The sequence below is a fragment of the Misgurnus anguillicaudatus genome, chromosome 4 (assembly GCF_027580225.2).
Source record: "Misgurnus anguillicaudatus chromosome 4, ASM2758022v2, whole genome shotgun sequence".
Classification (NCBI taxonomy): domain Eukaryota; kingdom Metazoa; phylum Chordata; class Actinopteri; order Cypriniformes; family Cobitidae; genus Misgurnus; species Misgurnus anguillicaudatus.
This window is the reverse complement of record NC_073340.2, coordinates 19,670,227-19,697,825: the sequence shown is the minus strand read 5'-3', so window position 1 is coordinate 19,697,825 and position 27,599 is coordinate 19,670,227. Positions and strand designations below refer to the sequence as shown.

At 38.5% G+C, this 27,599-nt stretch overlaps 1 protein-coding gene across 1 annotated transcript; it reads right to left on the bottom strand.

The window, feature by feature from the left end:
- Positions 1 to 1,406: 1,406 nt before the first annotated feature.
- polr2a (RNA polymerase II subunit A) lies at positions 1,407 to 16,042 on the bottom strand. The gene is made up of 28 exons (XM_055175852.2): positions 15,697 to 16,042; positions 14,755 to 14,887; positions 14,544 to 14,680; positions 14,263 to 14,436; positions 13,875 to 14,156; positions 13,627 to 13,788; positions 13,300 to 13,520; positions 11,614 to 11,746; positions 11,396 to 11,520; positions 11,097 to 11,307; positions 10,492 to 10,701; positions 10,229 to 10,397; positions 10,045 to 10,139; positions 9,748 to 9,951; positions 9,440 to 9,662; positions 9,123 to 9,306; positions 8,115 to 8,286; positions 7,852 to 7,957; positions 6,953 to 7,158; positions 6,364 to 6,835; positions 6,189 to 6,289; positions 5,873 to 5,977; positions 5,587 to 5,769; positions 5,296 to 5,499; positions 5,010 to 5,196; positions 4,808 to 4,921; positions 4,562 to 4,711; positions 1,407 to 4,463 (listed from the first exon to the last, which is right to left on the bottom strand). Exons 1-28 carry the CDS (start codon positions 15,781 to 15,783, stop codon positions 3,316 to 3,318), a joined length of 5,898 nt encoding a protein of 1,965 aa, XP_055031827.1. The 5' UTR covers positions 15,784 to 16,042; the 3' UTR covers positions 1,407 to 3,315.
- Positions 16,043 to 27,599: the final 11,557 nt, after the last annotated feature.

The following is a 27,599-nucleotide window of genomic DNA, read 5'->3' as shown; positions in this document are numbered from 1 at the left end:
AAACGGCACATTTTTGCTCACACCTACAAAGTGGCAAATTTAACATGCTATAATAAATTATCTATATGAAGAGTTTCGTTGCAAAACGAGATAAATCCATTTTTTAACATTTTTGTCAAAACATGTTTATTATTATGTTATCATGTTATTATTTTGTTTTATGGTGCTACTTAGCTGTATTTTTTAAGTTATGAAGGTTTAAATTAACACAAACCAACTGCAGTTGCATTGAAATAAATTGGAATGCACAACCAAAAAACAAGATTTCTGAACAATTAAAAAAACGGTGGTTATCTCGTTTTGCAACGAAACTCTTCATATGTTATTTTGAGCTAAAACTTCACATATGTACTCTGGGGACACCATTGATTTATTTTACATCTTAAAACAGATCTGTGCAATAAGATTTCCATACAAATGTCAACCTTAACATGAAAAACCAAATGTATTTAACTATACTGATATCTCAGATGTCAATATTTAGTGTCTTATATATATGCGAGGTCTCGGTTTAATTTTTAAAGTTTCAGAATTGTCGCAGTCATAAAAGAAGAAAAGTCACATACATAACATTTCCTTATAAATGCACACACAAAAAAATTGAAATAAAATAAATATATTATTTTACAAGTTTGAATTAACATGTAATCAATAGGGTAGTGAGATAAAGCATATTTGGCACGCTGTCCAAGGGGAGGTCCCCTTCTTTAACTGGGATAGATGTACCAGCAAAGAGTGAGGCAATATATAGAGACCTCTTCGCGCTGATTGGTTGGATTACAAGACCATGCTCCTCCCAAAGTCTGTTAAATAAACTTCATTTGTTGAGTACTATTGGTTCTGGTTTGTGCATTTCAATTCACAGAATTCCTACAAAGTAATGTATGCGGTCTCCCAAAAACATGTCATTTTTTGCCACATCCATAATGCATGCATTTTCCTTATCTAAAGTAGAAAACAAATATAGACCGATACATTTCTGATCTCTGTATTCTATCATCAGGGGGTTTAGGAAAATATAAGCAGATTGTTCAATATATGAATAATTAAATTCTCTGTGAAATGTCACATACATTACACTGGAATTGCGCAAGGTTATATTTACACAGAATGTTCGTTTCATTATGTAGGATGATTTTATGTAGTAAGTCACACAAAAATGTGAATTTACTTTAGCTGGGTTTTCGATTAGGGACAGAAGTCAACATAAATTGCAAAAAGTGCCCTCTTTCTTACAGTACTCATTCACTGAATCACAGACCTTATTCATGAATTACAACTCACATGACTTATCTTGTCACCTTTGACTGCACTTCTCCAATTCTTCGAGATACTTCTCAACTAACTGCACTGCTCAAAAACTCAACAAAGTATGCAAATATATGTTTAAAAAGAACAACAACAGGTTTAGTCAAACTTTTTATTTGTTCAAGTCAAAAAAACAAACAAAACATAGATACAGAGAATGAAGTAATCAGATTGATTTCTATACAGTGGCAAATTCTTAATTTAAATTCTCCTCTCCCCATAAACCCCTACCCAGTTTTTAGTCAAGCTCAAGAAAACCCTGTCTCACCATTAAGCCCTCATTCACGCACACTCGCACTTACATACATACTGGGAGCCTGGGTACAGAGTATTTACTAGACTTGATTTAAAGATCCATGAAACTGAAGGCAAACAAAGGCATTAGAGACACGGCCAAAACGGCTCTCTCCAATGCAAACTAAGGCCTTAAAACTAAAGCAGAAATATGAAAGCGCATCAGTCTTTTTAGTTTAAACAAAACACTTGCAACCATCCACTTGAAGCAGAGGTGAACAGTGCGCGCTGTTTCTTTAACAATATAAAGTCACTTTGAACTCCTGGTTCACACATCAGATCGGTCTCTGTCTCCATCTACTGTTTAACAAAAATAGCGATTTAAAACTAGAAACAAATTGATTCTGTGATGGATTTAGTTCAACAAGTGACCAAAGTCTAAACGATCAATTATGAACTGCATATTTAAAACAAAACTAATTTAAATTTTGATGCCGCCCTAAGGGCAACTACGAAGCCAGCACATGAAAACAGTAAAAATGCTTTTCTCAGTAATTCACACAAAAGAATAGCAATTATACTTAAATAACTTGAAGAGTGATTTCAATCAGGAAAAAATATACACATGCTAATTTAAGGGTCGAAACAGTGAAGGACTCTGAACCTAAACGGTTTAACATGTTTAGGCTAAACAAAGCATTAAGTCTTCCTACCGTTCAACCCCACATTTAAGATAAAAAGTAAAATCAAATTCACACTCCTCTGTATACACACAGGTACAAGACTGCTGGTTACACATTTCTTCTTTTTTTTTGCAGTTACTGAAATGGAAAATTACTGGGAAGATGCTGGTGAAGGATAAGGCTTGCATCTTTTGGGGATGGAGAGATTTGGGGACAATCGAGTAGAAAGACAACGCCTCAAATCGTGCATCCTTTCCTGCTCTCCAAGGGGTTAATTACTACACAACACTTTTACCCATATCACGGGCTGGCATACATTACAGACTACAGTATTACAAGACATTTTTAATTCGTACGAGTTAACACATTTTAAAACGCTACGGTCTCCTTAGAAGTAGCATTTTTCGCAAGTTAACTCATTTGACAAAAATTAACATTTAAACAGCTGTCAGTTCTGACCTCCATTCGTGGGGAAAAACAAAACTGGCAACAAGCGCTTATTTACATGACAAAAGATAGGTTTCTGTAAAATACGAAAGGTCAGTTTTTTCCTTTCCATTTAAGCTATAAAGATTTTTCAAGGTTTCATTCTGAAACTTTTTAGATCGATACAATCCACGGTTTTCTGTTTGAAGGCTTTTGGCAATACTTCAAGATCTTTGATTTCCTTTACATCCAACACTGACTTTTAGAGAAAAGAAGGACATAGAAATGAATGGAAGGAAAGGAGGAATAAGAAGAATCTTTCCCTCCAAAAACAGTCAGCATATTTCCACTCATTTTGAGTTACTGCTCAGTAATCTCCCTCCAACAACCAAAACGATTTTTATGAAGGCAGCCTTGTTGGGCTTATAGTTCAAACCTGTGACAATATGGATGCAACCACTGAAAACAAGCCTGTTTAGTGAGGCTATTTAAGAACAGTCCAAGTCCAAAAGGAGAAAAAAAACTTCACATGTAGGAGCCCATGTTTCTCAGCCGTCCCCGTAGGCCACAACCACAAAAGCTGAGGGGCTTTCCTTCAGTCTTTTTCACAGGGTCAGAGTGCCAATCAGGTAAGTGGGATAAATCCCGGTGGCACCAACCATCTTTAGTTATTTTCCTCATCGCTGTCATCAGGACTGATGGCTGGGCTGTAGGTTGGAGAGGTGGGGCTATAGCCAGGAGAAGTGGGGCTGTAGGTGGATCCCTTGGGGCTAGTTGGAGAGTATGTAGGGGACGTTGGGGAGTATTTCGGAGAAGTTGGAGAGTAGGTCGGAGAGGTGGGTGAATATTTGGGACTGGTTGGGGTGTAGGTGGGAGATGTTGGCGAGTAAGTCGGAGACGTGGGACTGTACTTGGGTGTAGTTGGAGAATAGGTCGGAGAAGTGGGGCTGTATTTTGGTGAAGTGGGAGAGTACTTCGGCGAAGTGGGTGAGTATTTGGGAGACGTTGGGGTGTACTCGGGAGAGCTTGGACTGTAGGAAGGAGAGGTGGGAGTGTATTTTGGAGACGTGGGTGAATACGACGGAGAGCTGGGGCTGTAAGACGGTGAACTTGGGGTGTAGGTGGGAGACTGCGGGGTGTAGCGTGGACTGGAGGGAGAGTAGGATGGAGAGGTGGGGGAGTATGAAGGAGATGTGGGGGAGTAGTTGGGACTGGTCGGGGTGTAATTGGGAGAGGTGGGAGAGTAGGAGGGCGAGGTGGGGCTGTACGACGGAGAAGTTGGGGAGTAACTGGGCGAGGTGGGCGTGTAGTTAGGTGAAGTTGGGCTGTAGCTTGGAGATGTTGGGGAGTAGGATGGAGAGGTTGGAGAATAGCTAGGAGAGGTAGGAGAGTAAGACGGGGAGGTTGGGGAATAAGACGGAGAGGTTGGAGAATAGGATGGGGATGTGGGACTGTAGCTGGGGGAGGTTGGGCTGTAGCTTGGTGACGTTGGGCTATAGCTGGGTGATGTGGGCGAGTACGAAGGTGAGGTTGGAGAGTACGACGGCGAAGTCGGAGAGTAAGAGGGTGATGTTGGAGAGTAGCTCGGAGATGTTGGCGAATAAGACGGAGACGTGGGGGAGTAGGAGGGTGATGTGGGCGAATAGGACGGAGATGTGGGGCTGTAGTTCGGGCTGGTCGGAGAGTAAGACGGAGAAGTTGGAGAGTATGATGGCGAGGTTGGGGAGTAGCCGGGACTCTGTGGGGTGTAACCACCTGGAGAACGAGGCTCGTAGGCAGGAGAAGTTGGGGAGTAATTGGGAGACAAGGCTCCTGAAAGGGGCGAAGGAAAATATTGATTACTAACATGTTTACAAAAGCAACTAGACAAGCATTATCCAATTCAGTTCTACAGTAAACAACTGAGTAACCTGGTGAGGGGATGTAAGGGCTGGCTGGTCCAGGTGATCCAGGAGAACCAGGAGTAGGTGACCAGGCAGGAGAATAGCCAGGTGAGAAACCACTGGCATCAGATGCAGCACTGGGAGAGAAACCTGCTGCCCCAGGTGTCATTCCACTTCCTGTTTATGCAAGGAATAAGTACATTTAATAAACACTTAAAAAGGGACTCTGTTAGAGTCAAAAACACTAATGTAATAGCAAAATCTCTCTCTTACCAACACTGGGTGACCAAGCACCATATGCAGGAGTGGCTCCGGTGTTCCAGGGAGTCATGGCTGGGGACATGCCACTCATTGGGCTTGGTGCGGAGCCAAAGAACATACCCGTGGCTACGATGGAGAAAGTGAAGGTTGTTAAAAGTTTAAATTTGAGTAGCAAATAGGTTAACAAAAAATCTGTAGCGTTTGCTTCACTTACGTCCTGCAACACTGATGCCAGGGATGTTGGTAGGGATCTCCATACCATACTTGCACTTCTCAGCATCCAACAACAGGTCAAAGCATCCAGTGCCTGCAGGAGCAAGCTGTCCCAACATGATGTTTTCAGATACTCCTTTCATTGGGTCACTTTCACCATGAGATGACGCTTCCATCAACACATCAACCTGCAATTGAAAATTCACATGGATATGCCCATCCTTGTAAAAACTGTTTAGCCAAATCTTTCATTTGCAGAGAGTAAAAAGCCATAATAATGTTCTCACCGTCTCTTCAAAGGAGCACTTCATGAGTGGTCCAGTATCCTGTCTGTTGATGCCATGACGAGTAATGGCCATAAGATGCCCTCTACAGGTCATTGTGTCGCACAGCAAGGCCAGATGGCGGTAGTTGACATAGGAACCATCAAAAGAGATGACATGGTACAACTCTCTTTCCAGAGCCTTTCGCACCGCCTCAATACCAAGGACCTGCAATACAACAGAGAACAGAAATAATCAGCATTTTGCCTTTCTAGAACTTTTTTTTTATAAATATGGTGACTGGTAAATACTTACAGTGAAAATCTCCACAATGTCATTAGAGGTGGTCCTGACAGGGTCCACATCCTTCTCGCTGAGGACTCTCATGAGGCTCACGCCATCGGTTTCCAGAATCCACTCCTGCAGGGCTTTAAACTCACCATCTTCTGTGATGATGATTTTCTTCTTGTTGTCTGTCTGTGGAAGATGCATGTACACCTACCGGGACACAAAAACGGTCAATAAAAATCATGCAGTGTAAAATACATCTTTTGAGCTTAGTTGCATTACTGCTTGTATACCATCAAAGCAGGCAAAGTACCTTGCTGATCTGCTCAATGCCTTGCAGAGTCATGTCCGTCAGCATGTTGGATTCAATGCAGCGGAGGAAGACATCATCATCCATCTTATCCACTACCTCCTCATCCTGAACACAAGACATTTAACACAATGTTTACAGAATAAGTCATGTTTGGGTGCATGAATGAATTAAACACAAAATTAAATGTTTGTCTAGAATTCAAACAGTTGTAGTTCCCAAAAGTAACTTTCAGAGAATAATAGTGGTGCAACATGATTGTTAAACACCACAAAAAGATATGCATGCATTAAATGAATCCAAGTACTAAAAAGACAACCTCCTGAAACTTGTTCTCGTCGCTATTCATGATGCGGATTCGCAGCACCAGCTTCTCAGCATTGTCATCGTTGAAGATGCAGTTTAGGTCATCACCAAAACCTAGAAGACAGCGATTTAGTATTTGGTTGTGCTTTCTTGACTACAAATAGATCAAGCTTGTTTCTTGTGCTCACCAGCATTGATCTTCTCAGCAATCTGCTCCATGGTCAGCTTACGGTCAGTCATGTGTTTGCGGTCAAGTTCAATACGTAACAGCCATGGTGAAATACGGGTCACGTCAAAGTCGGGCATCTCGTAGTACACGTTCACCCACTCTTGATCCTCAGACACAACGGTGTTCTGTGGATTGGGGTCGTAATAAATGGCCGTGTTGGCGGTGACCTTGCGAAGGGTGGTGTGCTCCAAGCGACACAGGATATCTTTGGCCCTCTCTGCATCACGGGCCGCTTGACCCAGAAGAAACACTGTCAGGGAGGGGGTCTTGGGTCGCTTGGAGATGTTGATCAGCTCTTTGAGACGAGGCACACCGAGGGTGACGTTTTTGGCGGACACGCCGGCGTAGTGGAATGTGTTCAGGGTCATCTGAGTGGCAGGCTCTCCTAGAGACTGAGCAGCCAGGGCACCAACCATCTCTCCAGGATGAGCCTAATGGGGGAAAAGGTTTCATGAATTGTAGAACTTAATATGAATTAGAAAGTAAATTCCATAAGGAAGTGGTCTCTACATCCTGCTTTATACACATTTAGCTACACTCCAACTTACGATGGATTGGTTAAATTTGGTCTCGATTTCTCCCAGCAGCCAATCGAAAGCCTCTGTGCTTAGGCGGAACTCCTCAGTCATTCGTCTGGAGCAAAGGGTGGAGCGCAGGTGGATATTGAAGAGTAAAGTGGCGTTTTCCTGTGCTTGCCTGCTTAACAGGTCATCACCATTCACAATCACGAGCTTCTTACTCAACTCCTGAACTCCTACAAATAGGGACAAGGAAACATCATTACATATCGGATCATATTTTGATATCCTGATCATGGTGGCGCCACCTACTTTTGTTAATCAAGTACCCTGGTATTATACCATGGGTCTCAAACTCAGTTTCCTGGAGGGCATCTGTCCCGCAGTTTCACCTCCTACCCTAATCAAACACACTTGAACCTGCTAATCAAGTTGTTCAGAGCTACCTAAAAATTTGATGCAGGTGTGTTGGAACTAAAATATACAGGACTTGTGCACGACAGACCCATGTATTAAACGATGCACTGATTAGATGTAAAAACTTTAGTTTAAAAACAGGTGTTATCCTAAAAACTCTAGTCATAAAATCAGCCCAATAAGAAATTCCATCATTGGAGACAAAGAAAAGATGTAACTGGTCTTTTTAATCAGCTTGCACTCATCTGCTCAAGACAGTGAAAGCTAAAGGGATCAGTCCGTCAGCAGGCTTTATTTAGATAGCACAAGTAGGAGTCTTTATTTAGCTAGGAGACACACTCGATCGCTGACAGCCTTAAGCGTATAAACTGCAAATCCTAACAAGGATTTAAGATTTGCCTCGGAGAAAGGCATTTCTGAAATTCTTGTATGGCACTGATCAGGTGTCTTAAGGAACTCCAAAAGGCGACCAGTGTTGAAACATACACATCTAGTTTGTTCACTTCACCCACCTTCCACAACTCGTACTGGGTTAAGATCAGTCGGTGTTCGAGGATTGATACGGAAAATCTTCTGTGCATTCCAAATCATACGAGCCAAATTGCACGGCAGTACCACCTACAGGAAACAAGGTATTTTATATTAAGATTGGTCATGGATAGTGTTTTTGCACATCACACAGCGCAAGAGGAAGATGGCAATCTTAACCACAGGGCATGATGGTACTTCAATTATATGATATAGGTAAAACCGCTTCATTTTTGTAGGGTCTAACCTTGCTGTCTCCTGTGGGGAAAATTGCCCTCAGGATCTCTCGGTCTTCCCTCATCTTCTCAAACTCTCGCTCTAGTGAACTCTGGACGTGAGCATTGGTCATCACATCTTTCACCACCTCCTCCAGCAGAGTGCGGCGGAGAGCTCGCTCATTGTTGTATTCAAACTTAAACCTGTGTGATTAAAGAGAGAAATCATTGAATAATGTTACTGTACATTGTTTTACACATGCTTATTTGTTTGTTAGCAATTTGGGGTTGGCACAGTACAAAACGTAGAAGCATCTAAGGTCTACACGTAAACTGGTGTTTTTTTCCTCCTTAAAGGTGCAGTGTGTAAATTTTAGCGACATCTAGTGGTGAGTTTTGCTCAGTCCACTGCTCACCCCTTGTTTTGAAGTGCATAGAGAAGCTACGGAAGCCTCACCGGAAAAACATGTCATCGTCAGACACAACAATTTTGTCTGTTAAGGATTCTGTAGGAACATGGCGGCACAAAATGGCGACTTCCTTGTAAGGGGACCCTCGGTGTATGTAGATAAAAATGTCTCATTTTAAGGTAATAAAAACATAAAAGCTCAATATACACCTCTGATATTTATAGTTTTGCATATTATTTTGCATTTATGTAAAGAGATACTTCTAAAAAGTACACACTGTACCTTAAATTAAAAATCTCTGCGTCCACACAAACATGCAAAAATCCAGTATAAAGCGCTGTCAAGAGCATGCCAAACCAACAGATGGCAATGTATCCTTAACCGTAAAGCAACTTTGGCCAATCGGAAGCCATTGCAGACTCTAAGCACAAACAATGTTGCAAGCCAAAAATTCCGGTTTCACCAGCAACACAAAAACTGCAATTAACGTTTCTGAAACACTTCACCCTAGCAGAAGTTTTCATAAAAGTTTGGTTTCAGCCACCTGATACTGCATTTGCGTGTGGACGAAAAAGCTACGGTTTTGAAAATACCCATGTACGCATGGACAGGGCCTAAAAGCAGACTCACTTCTTCTCAAAGGCTTTGTTGGATGGTTTAAGAGTAGCCATATTCTGAAACTCCACAGACTCTCCTGCCAGCCCATCCTCCCCATATCGAAGTTGGACAACCTGGTTAATGGAGTTTCTGACTGTAGCATCATACTTGACCATGACAGACTCCATAGACTTGATCAGACGACGCTGAATGTAACCTGAGGTAGTGATAAAATTGAACATTTAAAAAATGCCAACATTAATAAACTAATATATGAACAGAAGACCAGAATCAGGCATTGCAGATTTGGTTTAAGTTTAGCCCTCAATAGTTCATTCTGGGGTCATTACCAGTCTCAGCAGTTTTGACAGCTGTGTCGATCAAACCCTCTCTTCCTCCCATGGCGTGAAAGAAGAACTCAGTTGGTGTCAGACCGGCCAAATAGGAGTTTTCCACAAAGCCTCTACTCTCTGGACCGTAGTCATCCTTAATGAAGTGAGGCAAAGTGCGGTGCTTGAAACCAAAAGGGATTCGCTTACCCTCAACGTTCTGCTGCCCTACCACAGCAATAACCTGGAGGAATAAAGAACAATGAATATAATGTACTTAACGTCAAACGTCTTAAGGTCAACCAGTTACATCAAAGACAAAACCTCACCTGTGAAATGTTAATTTTAGAGCCTTTTGAACCAGCCACCACCATAGATTTGAAATTATTGTACTCTGACAGTGATTTCTGGGCAGAGGATCCAGTCTTGTCACGAGCATCGTTCAGAATACGGTTGACCTGGTTCTCAAAGGTCTGTCTCAGCGTGTTACCTGGGGTGGGCTCCAACTCATTATTGTGAGCTTTCTCAATGACCTATGAGGAAGTGAATACATGATAAATTGTGGAAGCTCAAAAACAGAAGACCTGCAAAAGTCCCTAATATTCATTGACATCACATGATCTCACCTCTATCACATCTTGTTTGGCTTTCTTAATTGTGTTTTGAATGTCCTGATATGTCGCCTTATCAGCAATGGAATCTCCAATACCAATAGAATGACCTGAAGCGGAGAAAGGTGTCAATGAGTGTAAGGAAATATATTGAAGCATCAGACACACACACAAAAACTAAAAATATCAATGTCTTTACCCTCAATAAGAAGCCAGTTGTTGACAACAGTCTGGATGTTGGAATAAAAGAGTCGTGTGATGTCATGGCCCATCTCAAGGTATGAGATATGGACCAATGAGCCCGCAGAAGTTCCCAGAGATTTCTTACACAGGATCCCCATGATCAGTTCCCCATTCTCCACAATTACCTGCAAAATGCATCAAATTATTAGAAAACCAGATTTGCGTAAAGATACACATATAAAAAATAAAGTTGCATGTGTTGGGGTTATGCTGCTGTACCTTGGTGTCTCCAGGGGAAATGTGTTTATAAGGACCACTATCCTCTTCATCAGGATGAGTGCTGTGTGTGCGGATGACGTTAATGTGCCCTGGGATGATCAAGCTGAAAATCTGCTTGCCTGTCCAGAGTGGCCGAGGCTTCAGGATGGCAGGCTGTGGCATTTTACCATCCCATGTGGAAAGAAACATCAGGAGGTTCATCACCTCACCCTGAAATAAAGCAAAAAACAGGAATGTTTAATGAATAATTGGTATTATTCTTATCCACATGTGCCTGTTACTTTGTATGCCCAAGACTAAAATTTGACAGCATTTTCACATTACTGACACCCCCCAAAATACACTTTGCATTAAATTTGGCAGAAGCATTTCTTAGTGTATTTAAGTTTTACATTTAAATGTATACATTTCCAGAAATCAAACCTTTAAATCAACATTTAACGAATTGGAATTGTCAGAGACATTTGAATAAGACCGGGTTAACATTCATGCTGACTGGGACAGTTTTTGACAGTCATCTTAATATCAAAGTGTCCCGATCTTCACAGCACATGATCAACAATACAAAGATTTGGTAACAATGCATCACTAGCTTGTAAACGTACCCTTTCTAAGAACACGTCTCTTTTTGTGAACTTGCGCACAGCTGTGAGTGTGTCCTGTACAATGCCCATGACGGGCCTGTTGGACTGTGGCGTGACAATCATACGAGGCACCATAGCCAGCTCCTGGATCTCAGCGCGGGTCTCCAGAGACTGTGGCAAGTGCAGGTTCATCTCATCACCGTCAAAGTCAGCATTGTATGGGGTGGTCACACTAAATGTACAGAAAGGATTTTTAATACAGTATGGTGAAAAACACTATTTCCAGATCTTGCATTAAACAACAGAAAGATCCAACATACCTAAGGTTAAGTCGAAATGTAGACCAAGGCAATATTCGCACTCTGTGGCCCATCATAGACATTTTGTGCAGGGTTGGCTGTCTGTTGAACACAATAATGTCTCCGTCACACATATGCCGTTCGACCTGAAAAAAAAAACACATGGAGTTTCAACACTGTGCTCACCAGATTATGTGGAAACCCACATTTTTACCTTAACCTTTTCCTAAAACACTAACTTTGTATCCTATCTGAAGATGAAGGTCACTTGGTTTCGGGTGGAATCGCAGGTCAATTCTGTCTCCGTTATCACGGATGATATATTTGGCTCCAGGGTACTGGCTGTTACCTCTCCTCACAAGCTCTTGAAGTCTGTCAATGTTAAAAAAAACAGAAGCGGTATTATTTATACAAAAAAGGGTGCTATAAAAGCCATTAAAGGATTAGTTGATTTTCTTAAAAAATCCAGATAATTTACTCACCACCATGTCATCCAAAATGTTGATGTCTTTCTTTATTCAGTCAAGAAATTATGTTTTTTCGATAGCATTTAGCTTAGCCCCATTCATTCAATTGTACCATTTAGAGATAAAGTTAGAAGTGACCAAACACATCAACATTTTTCCTATTTAAGACGAGTAGTTATACGAGCAAGTTTGGTGGTACAAAATAAAACGTAGAGCTTTTCTAAGCGGATTTAAAAGAGGAACTATACTTCATGGCGCAATAGCACCCTTGGGAGCACTTCGACTCACCTGAAAAGTCCGCTCCCCTTCTCCCTCTCATAATGGGAGAGGGAGGGTGTTACTGCGCCGAGTCAAAGTACTCCCAAAAGTGCTATTGCGCCGTGAAGTGTAGTTCCTCTTTTAAATTTTTATGTTTATTTTGATCATTCACTTAAGTACAATCACACAGTATATTTAAGTTTACATAATACTCATTACAAACTCGGAGTGTTTTAGCAAATACAAGTATGTGCAATTACTTGCTGTGTTTTAAATATAGATTGTACTCTTAATTTGTTTCAGAGTGTAATTTTTTTCCCTCTTTTACAAAAAAGAGAAATAAAAAAACACTTATTAGTTTTAATGTAGTTTAAAATTGCAGTTTCAAAGGACTCTAAACGATCCCAAACGAGGCACAAGTCCCATCCAGCGAAACGACCGTCATTTTTGGCAAGAAAAATAAAAAATATGCACCTTTAAACCACAACTTCTTGTCTTCCTCCAGTCCTGTGACGCGCCATACGTCATTACGTCAAGAGGTCACGGATAACGTATTGAAACTACGCCCCAGTGTTCGCAAGTGTGAAGAAAGAGGACCGTTTCGACGTTGTGGAATGATACTAAATAATGTTTGTCAGTTTATTGTTTAAAATGCAAACTGCAAATGTGTGTTTCATATATGTAACACGTGACCTTTCCACGGCGTTACGCAATTACGTGAGGTCGCGCTGGCTCGTCACACAGCCAGATGAAGAAGAGAAATTGCATATTTTTTATTTTTCTTGCCAAAAATGACAATCTTTTTACTAGATAAGACCCTTATGCCTCATTTGGGATCATTTAGAGTCCTTTGAAACTGCAAATTTTAAACCGCTTTAAGTATTGGGGTCCATTAAAGTCCATTTAAAATGAGAAAAATACTGGAATGTTTTAATTTTAATAATTTCTTCTCGACTGAACAAAGACATCAACATTTTGGATGGCATGGTGGTGAGTAAATTATCTGGATTTTTTTTAAGAAAATGAACTAATGCTTTTAAACCTTTCATGGTTACATTTCTACCAGTTAGACTTACTTTCCCTAAATAACCTTTTAATCTGTCTGTGGTGTAACATTACGCAAGAAATTGAGTGCACTGTTATGGAAATCACCTAGAATTAAAGACTAGATAAATATAAGTAACTCCATACAAATGTTACCTGTCAATGTTAAAGGGTGTGACAATCTCAGGGAAGGTCATGTTTGCAGCGATGGAGCGGGGAACTCCCACTTGGTCGATCTGCAGGTTGGGGTCAGGCGTGATGACAGTTCGGGCAGAAAAGTCTACACGCTTACCCATCAGATTACCTCTGACACGTCCTTCCTTCCCCTTAAGCCTTTGCTTGATGGATTTCAGCGGGCGGCCAGACTTTTGCATTGCCTAAAACAAAAACCACAAAGTCTTAACTAGACAGCATATGAAACTTAGTCTACTAGTGGATAGTTAATCTTCTATCTACTAATGAACATGTATATGCAGAACTTACTCTTGGTAGACCTGGCAGTTCATTGTCCACCATGGTGGCTACATGAAACTGAAGCAGCTTGACATCCTCTGCTATAACGTGAGCTGCGGCACCACTCTGCTCGTTTCGCCTTAGCTGGTTATTGATCTTTACAATGTCAGCCAACTTATGCGTCAAGTCATCCTATGAGGGAAAGAGTGCATAAATGTAACGGCGATTAATACTAACCTTTGCAACACTTTTTTCATGAATTTTAATAAAATACCAACCTGATTTCTAGCAGAGCCTTGCATGACCACAGCCGGCCTCACAGATAAAGGCGGAACAGGCAAAACTGTGACGATCATCCACTCTGGGCGGGCATATTTGGGCTCCATTCCCAGGATTATGTCCTCTTCGTCCGAAATGCGTTTAAAGATCTCATGCACGCGTTCAGGGCTGAGAAGAATCTTCTTCTCCTGAGAGTCTTCATTGACGTGCTTCCACTCAGCATACAGCTCCAGTCCAGAGCGACGGATTCGCGGCTGGTACCTGCCACAACCTCCGTGACCCTTGAGATGTGAAAATTCAAAGTCAGTTTGGTAAACATCAAACAAACATGTTAAACTTCTAATGCAAAGGTGAGCATGCAAGACAACGTCAGGTTATAGATCTCACCTTCTCTTTGGTGATGTCTTCTTCAGTCTCCTGCTGCTCCACACCAAACTTGTTGTCCATCTCCTCTCCACCCTCGCAGATGTTTTTCCCTTTACAGAGATCATAGACGTGGGTCAGGCGCTTTCGTGGCTGCCCCTTCGACTTGGTCAGAATGTCTTTGATTTTTGGATTGTTCTGTGAAAAATGTAGTAAAGAACTTTAGTTGAAAAAAAAACTAAGCTCTGCATAAAATGAGAATTTGATGATACAAAATGACAAAAGTTACTGAGAACACAACATACCGCATCCACAAGCAGCTTAGAACAGAAGAAGCAGACGCAGCGGAGGACCTTCATGATTTTTGTGATGAAGCCAACATGAAAGACTGGCTTGGCCAGCTCAATGTGACCAAAATGACCAGGGCATTCAGTCATGTTACCTAAATGACAAGAAATAAGTGTTACTTTTTGGCAAAACAATAACCTAGAAGTTTTTTTCTGCATGTGAACTTACCTGCACATGTTTGGCATCTGCCTGATCTTTCAATGACCCCTTGTCTGGGGTCCATGAGTCCACCCAGTTTAGGGCGTCCTCCTTCTGTAGTCTCTGGGTATTTAATACCCCCTTCAGTAACGGACATCCGTTTCTGGAAATAACAGCACTAAAGTGAGGAACACTTTATACAAATACACAGACATCAAAAGCAACACTGAATTGAACACAAATCTTCAGCTTAAAACTTAAACCATTCGTTTGATTACATGAACATCTCTCAAGGGTATTTAATGGGTGCACAAAAACTCTCAAACTACAACACTACTATGAAATATAAACAAACAAAAATTTTATAACTCCTCCCTATTACACAAACAAAATAAAAATGTTTGTTAATAAAAACTAAAGCACAGTTATTTTTTTTATTAAACATTACATCTCAAAAAACACGTTTGTGTCACGTTTATTGCAAGTTTCCTTTAGTGCATAAAACTGTATTTGAAAAACTGTAAATGTGTACATGTATTTGACCCCTTAAAAAAAATAACCAAAGCATGCATATATATTCAAAAATTTATTGTCATCAAGGGAAACAGGGAACAATGTGGAAAGTTGGGAGTAACTTTGAGTATACCATGTACCTCCAAAACAACTAAAGCTAAACGGACAATAAAAATAATCATTAAACTATATATTATATTTATAAACAAGGCTAAAGCATTCTTATTGTTTACTATTAAAATAGTAGGACTCTTGTATAGTGTTTGATCTACTTTCTAACACATGCTCGTACTACAAGCGTTGGCTAGCCGGCTAGCTACGTTAGCTAAAACACAGGCTCACACAAGACTGTTTATGTTATTCTTCGTATTTAATAGGATTTTTAACACAATGAGTACTGAGTAACACAGTAATACTCAAAGAATGAAGAGAATACTCCCTCCCAAGTGCGAAACCTACAAGTTCATCAGGGCTGAGGACGCCGAATTGCACTCTCTTGATGAGGCGCAATGGGCATGCGCTGTCGCTGGAAGGCGGTCCGTGCATCCTGTCTATTCAAAGAGACGCGTCCTCCCCCGGCACGCCGCTTTGTAAGAAGGAACACCTCTGAAACGCCACCAAGACTCTCCTGGCACACAATGGTGACCGGAACGTGTCCGATGGCGGTTTCCCAGTGATAACCGTGTCTTGCTACTCAATGTGCTTTTAAAATTTGTGTTCATATACTAACTACTGTAGCTACCGGCAAGCCCCTTCCCTTCCCCTGATCTACACTCCGGTGCGCTCTAAGCGCATCTGAGAGAAAACCGTTCTCACACGTCTTTATATAGACTGAATGCTTTGCTACAGGTTTACACAGTCTACTCGGCAGGGGCTGAACAGTCATAGGGCGGGTTATGGATCGGCATTTCTGAGCTTTTACTGGCGGAGAGACTGCAGCTCATGAATCATTTAGTGAATATCAATCGGAACCAATGGGGCCGTGCGCAGATGAGTCCTGCGAATCACATGCAGCTGAGGGCGGGACATAACGTATGTAGAGATTTAATAGGTCGGTATAAACCAAGGGAGGATCTTTCGATGCTGTATGTATTAATATTAATTACGATTCAACTTTCTGGAACGTTATTTGTCAAATTTGTTGTTAATATTCATAAGCAAAGAGCAATTGGCCAATGGCAACAAACGTTTAAATCAGTCTTACCGCCCCGCCTTCTTTACGAGCATTGCCGATTTTACCCGACTGGGATTTTTTTCACCATCTGAACAAAAATAAAAAAAACCCGTGCTGTTTCGTCCGTCGCGCTCTGGATCAGCGAAGAGTGTTGGAAAAGAAGCTCGTGCGCAAGGCCTACACCTTACGTTGGGGATTAACGCGTGTATTTTTTGCTTGAAATATAATTTTTAGATCATTCAAGTTATCAAGTTGATTTTATTTTTGTACGTTTGTTAAAATCTGTCGAAGTAATTATTGGGATTTTCCCTGATTTATTGGTGTTGTACGGGAAAAAGCGAGAATCCACGAGGTTGAGTTAAAGCAAAGGCTGGACGACACGCGCTTTTTTCGGTATGCTCATTTGGAAAGTCCACTGAAAGCCCACGGCTTTGAACAATCTATTTAAAAGAGAAAAACATTACAGAAACAGTGCAATTGTAAACATGTTGTGTTTTTAAAGCGATTATGAAAAGTTTGTAACTGTAGGTTTATTATGGAATAAGAAACAGAATTGTACGTTTTAGGCCAATCAGAAAGACGCTAGCTTGTACGTCTTTCTATGATCGTTTATAAAAAAAATATAGTAAGTATATGATTTCTTTATATTTTACATAGTCTAATAACTTTAATCATACTTATTGTTAAACACATACTTGAGAAAATACTGTAGCAACGTAATATGTTACTTGGCGACCGTGGCGGGTTGATGCTAGTGTGTTAGCCGCCGTCCTTTGTGGAATGGGAACGTTAAACAACATCCCGTGTATAGCCACTTTTAGTTCTGTTTTCTTTAAAATATCGGTTTTACATCATTTAAGTGTATGTCAGATATAAGTAAATACATTAAGCTTAAGAACCAACGTTGCTTTGTTTTGTAGACACTGGATAATTCTTTCCTAAAGAATCGTTTACTAAAAGTGGTTTAAATGTAAGAATAAGGTCTTGAAATTGTGCGTCGTGTGTTCAAATATTTAATACTTAATTTTATACGTTAACTTGCATGTTTATAAAGAACATGTATAAGGCGGTTATTCGGATGAACATTAACTTAATTTGTCGCTTTTGTTTCATAAGCTACTTTCATTAAACTTGGTTTTATCTTTTTATTGATCGTAGTTGTCGTTGTTTAACAGAGCATGTGTTTTATCACCTCCATGTTAGCCCGTTAGCATCGAGGCTAAGTTGTTGTGTATGTAACTAGATATTTGATTAAATGAAGATTAGTTGACTTTAAGATTTGACATGAAACGAATCTAACAAACACGCCATTTGTTTAATACACGAGTAGTTTTACAGTTTAAGAAAAATATGCTTATAATTGTCATCTTGACAAAGCTAATCGGATAATGGAAGAACTTGCCTTCCAGGTCGTGTATCGACTCATTTCATCCCGTACTAGTATTTAAAATGTGTCAATGGATATGAAATATATCACCGGTTTACGTTGGATGATTTTATTTAGTGGACTAGAAGGTGTTTGTTTAGGCTGTAACTTCCCACATTTAACTTACTGTGAAAAACGTTATAATACTTGAGCGGGAATATCAAGTGTTATATCAAAATGTACACATTTAAGTGAATATTAACGTAACATCAGATTCCCAACTTGCTTAGATACGATACATTACATTATACGTTTGTGTAAGCGATAATCTCGTATATGGCGGGTACAGTAAGATGAACAAACATGGAGTCGCTGTGTACTTGGGCGGGTTTATAGGGCAGAAAGGGAAGCGGAGTTGCGTAACTCAAGACTAAAGTGAAGCTTAAGCTAACGTTCATTGTTTTTACAAAACGAAAGTTAAACTATTGTCTCTTCCACAGTTTTAAACCAGTTACACGTGGAAGGGGATAAGATGCATTTGGGGTGTATCGTTGTGCATGAAAAAAAGTGTTCAGTAGACTTCACAATCCACATAAAAGTACGGGTCGGATGGTCGTTAACTAGCCTGTGCAACATGGAGTCTGGTGTGCTTTGGCGTGCTGCTTTCTTCATTCCTTGCGTGTAAAATGTTTCCTTGTTTGACATATATGCACGATAATGATAATCATTATATCCTCGACTGTCACAAAAGTTGTCCATTTCTAGAACTGTGGCGCTCTTTATACGGCCATCGTGTAAAAAAGTTTGGAATAGGAAATTGTACCAGTTGTGAATAGGACACACCTGGCAAGGTTTCGCTCTGTGAGACATTTGACTATTTAAATGAACTTGGAAACCAGTTGTAATCTGCGTTGTCAAAGACGCGGGCTATTGTTGTTTACCATAATTATGTCACACAACTTGGTTGCGAAGGGTTTGTAAGTTAATAGTTTTATATTTGATCACTTGTTCTCACGTGTATATGTGCCTTAATAATAAAAATTTCATCAAAGTCGTTTTATTAATATTCAAGCCCAAATTCCTAGCAAAACCATGTACCTATGAGGTGAACACAACGTGAACATAAGTACACATTGCCTAATGCCTAATGTTATTTGGTTACATGAATGATGGTGGTTACACGGGTGTCCTTGTATCCCAAACAAGCAGCCCCACCTAGTGGCAAATAAAGGAACTTAAGTTACGCAGTTACCTCACTACCCCCGGAATAAAGTATATTGTACAACATTGCGCTAGCAACGCAAAAGTCATCGGTTTGATCCCACACACACACGAAAAAATATATAGGTTGGGTTGCACTGTAGGTTGGTGTTTATTAAAGCGTCTACCAAATGCCTAAAAATGTAAGTTCAGGCATTTGTTATTTGAACATAAACCACATATTATTTAATATCAAGTAAATTACAAATAAATAGTAATAACAATGTATACAAAAGTATATACGCTGAATACTGTACATACTATCCCACATAGACTGATAAACAAAATACAGGTTTCCAACCTCTTTAAAATATCATAAATTTAACTCTTATAAGCCCATAGTTTCATGTATACGTTACAGTTCCTTGCGGGGTAAAAATGACCCCAGAAATTAAAAGATTGATTACAAAAAAATATATACTTTTTTGTTTACTTCCCATCTATACATTAATGCTGTGTTTTGGGAGATATGAAGTATTTTTTACCTGTTTACCACTCAATTCCTCAACTACATCATTAGCTTACCTGTAAAATATCAAATGTTTATGAAAAATTCACATAAATTTTGATCTAAATTTGATTAAAATTGTTTTTAGATATTAATCTAGATATTATGTGTTGAATTTGGCCATTTGGTGTTTAGAAAAAAACAAAAGAATTACAGTTTAGGAAATAAATCATTTCGACCAGCAGATGCCCATTGAGACCCATTCATTTTACTGTATGTGGCCAATTGCTCAACATCAGTACTTTAGTGAAACATTTTGTCAATTTATGTTTATATAAACATTAGAAAGGACATTCAAAATAAATATTTTTTCAAAAATTATAATTTTTTGTAGTTTTTGATGCATTTTTAAATGTCTGTTTTTACAAAATGCCACAGAAAATCGAATGTAAGTGTGTGTGTGTTTGTGCGTGCATTTGTGACTTCGTCTTTCTGTGTGTGTCTGTCTTTTTGTGTGTAAGTTTTACTGTGTCTTTGTGTGTGTGTGAGAGAGTCTGTGTTTGTGCGCGTGTGTGTATGTGCGCCCATGACCTGTGTGAGCATTTAACATCTTTGATTTGCATCTGTGGCTGTTTTTTGCCAAATTATGTAAAAAATGCTCTCTGTGGCAGTCATACCTTTGTGTGTGTCTGTTTGTGTGTTTGATTGAGCATGTCTTTTCTATATTGCATTTATGCTACCTTTTTGTGTTAAAATTTTCAGATTATTCTGGATGCATTGATTTTTTTTTTGACAAATAAGAAGAACATTTTTTTTTAGTTTTTTTTTTGCATTTCCCATTAATTTCAATTGGGGTCATTTTTAGCCCCAAAGGGCCACTTTTGGTGATTTTTTTACAAACGACCGAATCAAGCCCAGTTTTTTATAATCTTGACAGATAATCTGGAAAAGTCACAAAATCTTATTCCACTGAGATGAAGGGAACCCTGTTCTTAAACTAAAGAAAAGTGGCTTGGGGGTAAGATTGACCCCAAGGGACTTATTAGGGTTAAATGATAGATTTTTCTTTTATGCCAAAAACATATTATGTTAATCATGTCCCATGAAGATTTTTTTTAAAGTAAGTAAATTTATAAAAAAATATTTTGTGAGTGGATGCAGTGCTATGGACTTTACCTTAATATTTAGATTTTTTTTTTTGGACCCTTAGATTCCAGATTTTCCTTGTACCAAAAATTGTCCTATCCTAACAAATCATACATCAACTGAAAGCTTGTTCGACATTTAGATGATATATACATCTCAATAAAAAGAAAGACCATTATGACTGGTTTTGTGGTCCATGGTCACATATTACATACATTTAACTATTTTGTGTGCCAAACAATTTGCCCATAATATTTGATGTTCTATGTCATAAACCACTTTTAACGACACACTTGGTGTAATCTGATTAAGTTGTAAACCTTTTTTTTTATGGTAGGGCAAGCTCTAGTTACGTTCACTAAATGTAGATTGTAGGATACAGATCAAAGAAGAGACTTGACCACTAGATGGAACTAAGCACACAACAGACTGAGGTCTCTGAATCTCTCTTCAAAGCGGAAGCCACAATCATGCAGAAAATGACGGTGCTTTGATCACAGGCTCCTAAGGAAACCTTGCGGTTCCAGTTTAGTAATCACAAGGCTCCACATGTACGCATAAAAAAAGAAACACGCCCACCAAGAAAATCATGTTTTGAGGTGGAAATGAATGCTAGACCCACCTTGCAAAAATGTTTGTAAATCTATATTTTGATAATTTCCTAATTTTTTAATAACATTGACAATTAAAACAACATACTGTGTTGGCTGTTGATGAAAAATGTTAAAAAGTCCAGAATGAGACAAAAATTGTGAAAGTATTTGCAGTAAATATCACTTCTCACTCCAATTATATTTAATCTCTGATCACGAGATTATCCCAAACTTGGATTACTGAAATCGCATCATTTTTTCAAAAAACAAAACAAAAAATCCTGTATTTACAAGAATTTACCCCTCCTTTAAATGTTGTCAAGTGTCTGTCCAGCCTACAAATGATTTCTTGCATGTATCTCCTATTTTTTCTTTCTTTCTTCCTCTCCCTATTCCTTACACCCAGTTTGTATCACTCAGTTTGCCATTTATTCATCAGGTTTGACTGCACAGATGATACATTAATGTATTTTATAAAATGGCATAACCCCCCCAACAGTTTGAAAGCCACTGGATTATGGGAAAGGAAGGCCAAGGTTGCCTATGATACTTTGAAAACTGTGGTATGTTATTGGTGTGTTATGTGGTATGATTGTGGTATCACACTGCATACAGATCAGCCATTAGACAACCATACACCTATCCTTACTATTAAGACAAGCAAAACAACCATCCTTCTTATCTGCTAATAACTGAGCTACTCAGAAAAGCAGACATACACAATAGGACATTCACACCGGTATCCCCCTTCCCAAATTGCCTGCATCAGCGCATGCAGACATACTGTACATACATACATATTCTTCTCAGTTTCTTTCGCTGTCATGATCTTGCCCCACTAGCTCTCTATTTCTGTCTCACTCACTTTCTCTTTCCTGGTACCTGGTAGGAAGAAGCAAATAAATTTGATTTAGCCATTGTTTCCATGCTTGTGGAAAAGGAACACCCCATGCTTCAAATTAGACAACCCCTCCCAAAAGATTTTCCACATATGAACTTTCTGTCTCAATCTGTGTCCATTATATTATTAAACCTTTTTATACTTTTTTATCCATTATATTATTAAACCTTTTTTATACATAATTTAACCTCTTATGGACCTCTGGAAGTTTTGTTACGCACAATTAATTGTAGTTGCATTGCTTCAATCACAACAATTGGTGAAATTGGTGTGTAGATGCTAAAATGGTCTTTAATATATTGTTATGTTCTTGCATGGCAGTGTGCGCAGTTTGGCCTTTTACCAAAAACAGATCAAAGCTAATAAATCTCATAAGGACAGTGGTAATATTCTACAGATTTATCACAAAGATTTATTTTATGTGAATGTTGCTTAATGTTAAATCTTAATTGTTAATTTTCTCAAGCTAATAATTTACAAAAATTAAGTTTATAGATATCCTCCTCTAACACGACAGGCAACTAATTAGCAGATACCAAATACAGCATCTATAGTGAAAGATAATGTTTGCTTTTCTCAACATAGTAATCTTATTATTTTTTGTATTTGTGATATTGGCTTAAAAATCAAACACCTGTGATGAAAATGGATTCTCTTGTTCTGTTTCTTCATTTCAAATGTTTCTGAAAACACAGTCAGCAAAAAAATGGTCCATGGGTCACTGGGGGCGGTGCAGTACCCTTTAAAAAACACTTTTGCACCTAAAGGGTCAGTTTCCTGGACCGGGTTTAGATTAATCCAGGACTAGGCCTTATATTAGGACATTAAAGTAGTTTTCACAAACATACCTTACGAAGAAACATTACTGCATGGTGTGCATCTTGAGACAAAACAATGGAACTGATATGTGTTAAGATGTGTCAGTGCAAGTTGTTTTTAAATGAAGGCAGCTCAAACATGCATCTTCATCTGAGACTATGATAATATCTATTCAATAAAATCAAATCTGGGATAAAAAAGCATTGTTACACAATCTCTGTTCTGGCAGGAACATTTTTATCTTTGAAGATAAATATGACATTTTATTTAACACCAGAAATCATTCAACCATAACAAAGTTGCTTTAAGTGTAACAAAGTTTAAGGTGTCAGAGAGAGTGTGAAAGGAGTGGTGCCAACCACACACACACCCACATGTAATTGTAAAACCTATTAAGATTAATAAGACAATGGTTTGATTCAGTATGTAAAGCATTCTCTATAGAAAAGGTAAACCAGGATATGATAAAGAAATAAAACTTCCATAAACGCAAATGCAATTGATAGAAATAACAGAAAAATTAAATGTATTATGCTTAATATGTTATATTGACAAATGTTTTAAAATAGTATGTAGTAAGAAATTGACTTAACCTGATTCAATGAAGTAGATTTTATAAATGACAAAACATTGTTTTCATAAATGTCCTCTCTAAATGAAACACACCGTGGTATAGTTTCATAAAAGCATTCATTTTGATGAAATGGGAACACTACACCACGAATATTAATCATTTAGGGTGTGCCATCAGCTGCACTAACATGCATAAAGCTCTTCCCAAACCAGTTTGTGCTTCTAAAAGTCAAATTTATGTATAAATAAGTTACATGTGTATATTAAATATATTCAAATACAGACTACTTGCTCTAGTAAGCTCATTGCATTGAACAGTACATTTACAACTAAAAATAAACACTATGAGAAAGCAATATGTTGAATATGTTTTTTTCCACGATAAATTAAATAACATTTTTGCAAATCCATATTTGTGCATTTAAAAAAGTCAAAAGTGTAGTACATTTTAATATGCAAAATATACATTTAAAAATTACACACTTCTTTTGAATAACTGAAATTATATTGTTTATCATTCAAGAGTAGCACCATATAAAGGCAAACAATTTAGTTTTTTTATCTTTCTTTTCAAATCAATTTTATTCTAATTATTCTAATAAATTATATTTTAATACATTAAACTTCTTAATTGGTTAAACATTTATAAATAAAATGAAAGTCTAGGTAGTCTGTATATGTTTTCCAACTAATCTCATGTAAAAATTTATTATTTCCACTGTTAATACACCTACACTTATCAAAAATCCTTCCAGAAGCTATAGGGTTAAATTGACATTTAATTCATCAGCTCACTGCTCCATATCCAGCGCTCCCATTCCAGGCACACATTTGCCACTCCCTCTTTCCCAAAACTCACCAGGAGTCTGTGTGTGGCTAACTCCAGATGTCCAGAGTCTTTTGTTACCGTGGCGATTCAGCTGGCCACTGCCCTCTCATTAGTGTCTGCTGATCCATATGTCATGTTAAAGATGGCTTTTGATCAGCAGTAAGCAGAGAAACATTTGAGCAAGTTCACAACAGACAAATATTGGAGACAATTAATGACAAAAACGATCATTTAGAATATGACAATGCAGTGTTGAATGGCTGAATGGTGAACATTTTGTTAAGACAACCTTACTGTCTAAACAAATTTTAGTTTAATGTTTCATCATTACTGAATGCCTGCAATCTCATGTTTTTAGCTATGCTGTAACAATTGACTTAAACTCTTTTAAAAGTATCTCAAAACAATTACCTTCTATGACTTTCTTATCAATTACTTGTTTTTTATTCACAATAAACATCCACACTTTCAAAAAAAAAGGAACAGGGGCTTTCACTGAAATAGTACCCTTTAAAAAAATCCTGTAAAAATGATGTAAATTCCACATATAGCCTATTTTTATGTTACTTTAACCTAACAAATTAAGTTAACTCTTACCCCACCAGTGTTGTTAAAAAAAGTAGGTAGCCAGCACAAGCGTTTTTTATGATTTTCACAAAAGTTAAATGCTTTCTAGAAAAATGTCTTCTATAAATATACATACAATATAGCAAATAAAAGAACAGACCCTCTGCTTTCAAACAAACAAAAAACAACAAAAAATGTTTCATCCTATCCTCACTCATTAGTTCTCTTTTTATCACCTCTCAGGGTAGGTTTCTTAAAAAATATCAAATTTGAAACAAAAAGCTGAGATAATTGCATTTTTGTAAAGGACTTTTGTTATATATACGATTCAGAACGATGATCAAAACATACACAGAGTTTGAACTGTGTGCCACCTAGTGGATGATAGCGGAAATATAGATTGACTCATAGATATAGACGGTTTCATCGGACGCACGTGCGCTGACGCGATAGACGTCTGGATTCGAACTTTACTTCTGGTTTCGTTTTTTTTAATGGTCTGACTAGTTGCTAAACTGATCTCTTGAACAAATGCCTCGTCGAAAAATAACAAATGTTTTGGTTTCCTATGTAATCTATGTGTTGCTTTAATGCTTGTTATTTAAATAAACTACGTTTAAAGAACTTTTGTTGTTATTTTTTCTTAGCGAAGTTTACCGGAAGTTACGTGCGGACTACCACAGCCGCTTGTTTATGTTGCTACTGCTGAAACCGTCTATAGATACAGACTCATCAGGGAAGCGTCATTGGCAGGAAAGCGTTTTCACTTAATTGACGAAATAACTTGTCAATGGCAGCACACCCCTTCCCTTGCACATGAGGCTGCATAAACGTCATTGTAACTTTGAAGCATTAAATCTTCAAAATATATGGTCATCCATCACATCGTTTGAAAGCTTAGACTCTCAGGATTCCATTAAACACACACAAAGCATCATAGATATGTACACTAGATGTCGCCTTGGCTACGGCAGTTCATTGGACCAAATACGTCAACTAGGGCCGCCATCTTGAAACAGGGGAACCCCGCATCAGCGTCATTGTAGGCAATGGTGTAACAGAAATAAAATCACCGTAAATCGTCATGACCGCGATTTTCTTGGGTTTTTTTGTTCGTTTCAACAGTCAGACCTGTATTTAGCATTTAGTCCAGGAAAAAAAAAGTTTTGATTTTATGAAAATTAACTTTTTCTAACTGTAATGCATAGAGCTAGTAGCCCTTACATCCATACGCAGCACAAAAGTCCGGCATCGTCCATGAATTCGAAATACAGGCGGAGATAGCAGCTTTACCTAGCTACTTCCTATGACAAGACCCCTGTTCTAAGATGGCGGCGGTTTTGACGCATGCTCAGAGCCCCAAGGCGACATCTAGTGAATATATCTATGACAAAGCATAATATGATTATAGCAGTCATAAAACTGTAATCTAGTTGTTAGTTACCTGAACCGGGCGTCGCCGATTTACGATATTTACTTATCTCCAAAATCTTCCCTTTATCCGCTTCGGTGAAATTGTCCAAAACAAATTGTTCATAAATCCCCAAAAGTGAAATGGAATATCCAAGCCTTTTAATCCAAAACGATTTGTTCGACTCACAATCTTGACGTTTCTGACCGAATTACGATATAAAAACTGTAAACAATTAGTTCACTACCGGACATTCGTTTGACTCTCACTTTTCATTCACGATTCATGATATATTCGGTTGTCACGTTTATTGTGCAACGTCTGAGGAACAAATACGCCCCCTTGTGAAATTTCAGCCGTTTCATAAGAGGCTACACAACTGCAACTTGTTTTTATAAGTTACGTCAACTTATCACAAACTTAAAACAGAAGGTTGAATTGACTTGCAAACCAACGTTGTTTTAATGATCAACACTTTGTTAAACAACTTCAACTTGTTTTTATAAGTTAAGTCAACTTATCACAAGTCAAAACTTAAAACAGCAGGTTGAATTGACTTGCAAACCCAAGTTGTTTTAACTTAATGCTGCATATTTTTTTACAGTGATACAGATATGTATTTGAGGTACTAATATGCACTCTTTAAAGTGTACTTTTTTGACAGGGTACCGCCCCAGTCAGTGTATCTTGATGATATGAGATTTTCTATATCTTTACTATGTATTTTATACTCCCATGTCAGTGGTACTTTTGATCTTCTTGATCAAAATCCTAATCAGACCATAACTAAAAGGCAAAGAAATGTAAACTCAGAATTCAGAATAAATAAATTCAGAATAAATTCCAGTTTTATTGTGTGCTTGTTAATCAAATAAAATATACACATGTGGATCAGCTCTTTATAATCACACTCACAATAAGAAGCACATAAAAAAACGATTCTGAGAATCTGTGAGAAAAGCGACAAAGTTCCACCAGTCGGAAAGATCATAAGAACAAGACCCGCTTCCAAACCATGTTCCCATGGTGACAAGTGGGCTGGCATACAATAGAAGAGAAAAAGAAGGAGTGCGAAACAGAAAGGGAAAATAGAGAGAAGGGCCGAGGGGCACACGGGAAAGGAACGTGGGATAGGGGGTATAATGAGCTGTTCTGCTGAAATTTAAGTGAGAAAAAGTGCGATTGAAGCAACTTTTTCTCTCATCGGGTGCCCTGCTCTCTGTAGATTCTTCCAAGATGGGCAAATATCCCTGATTGTAAAGATCATGTGTTGGC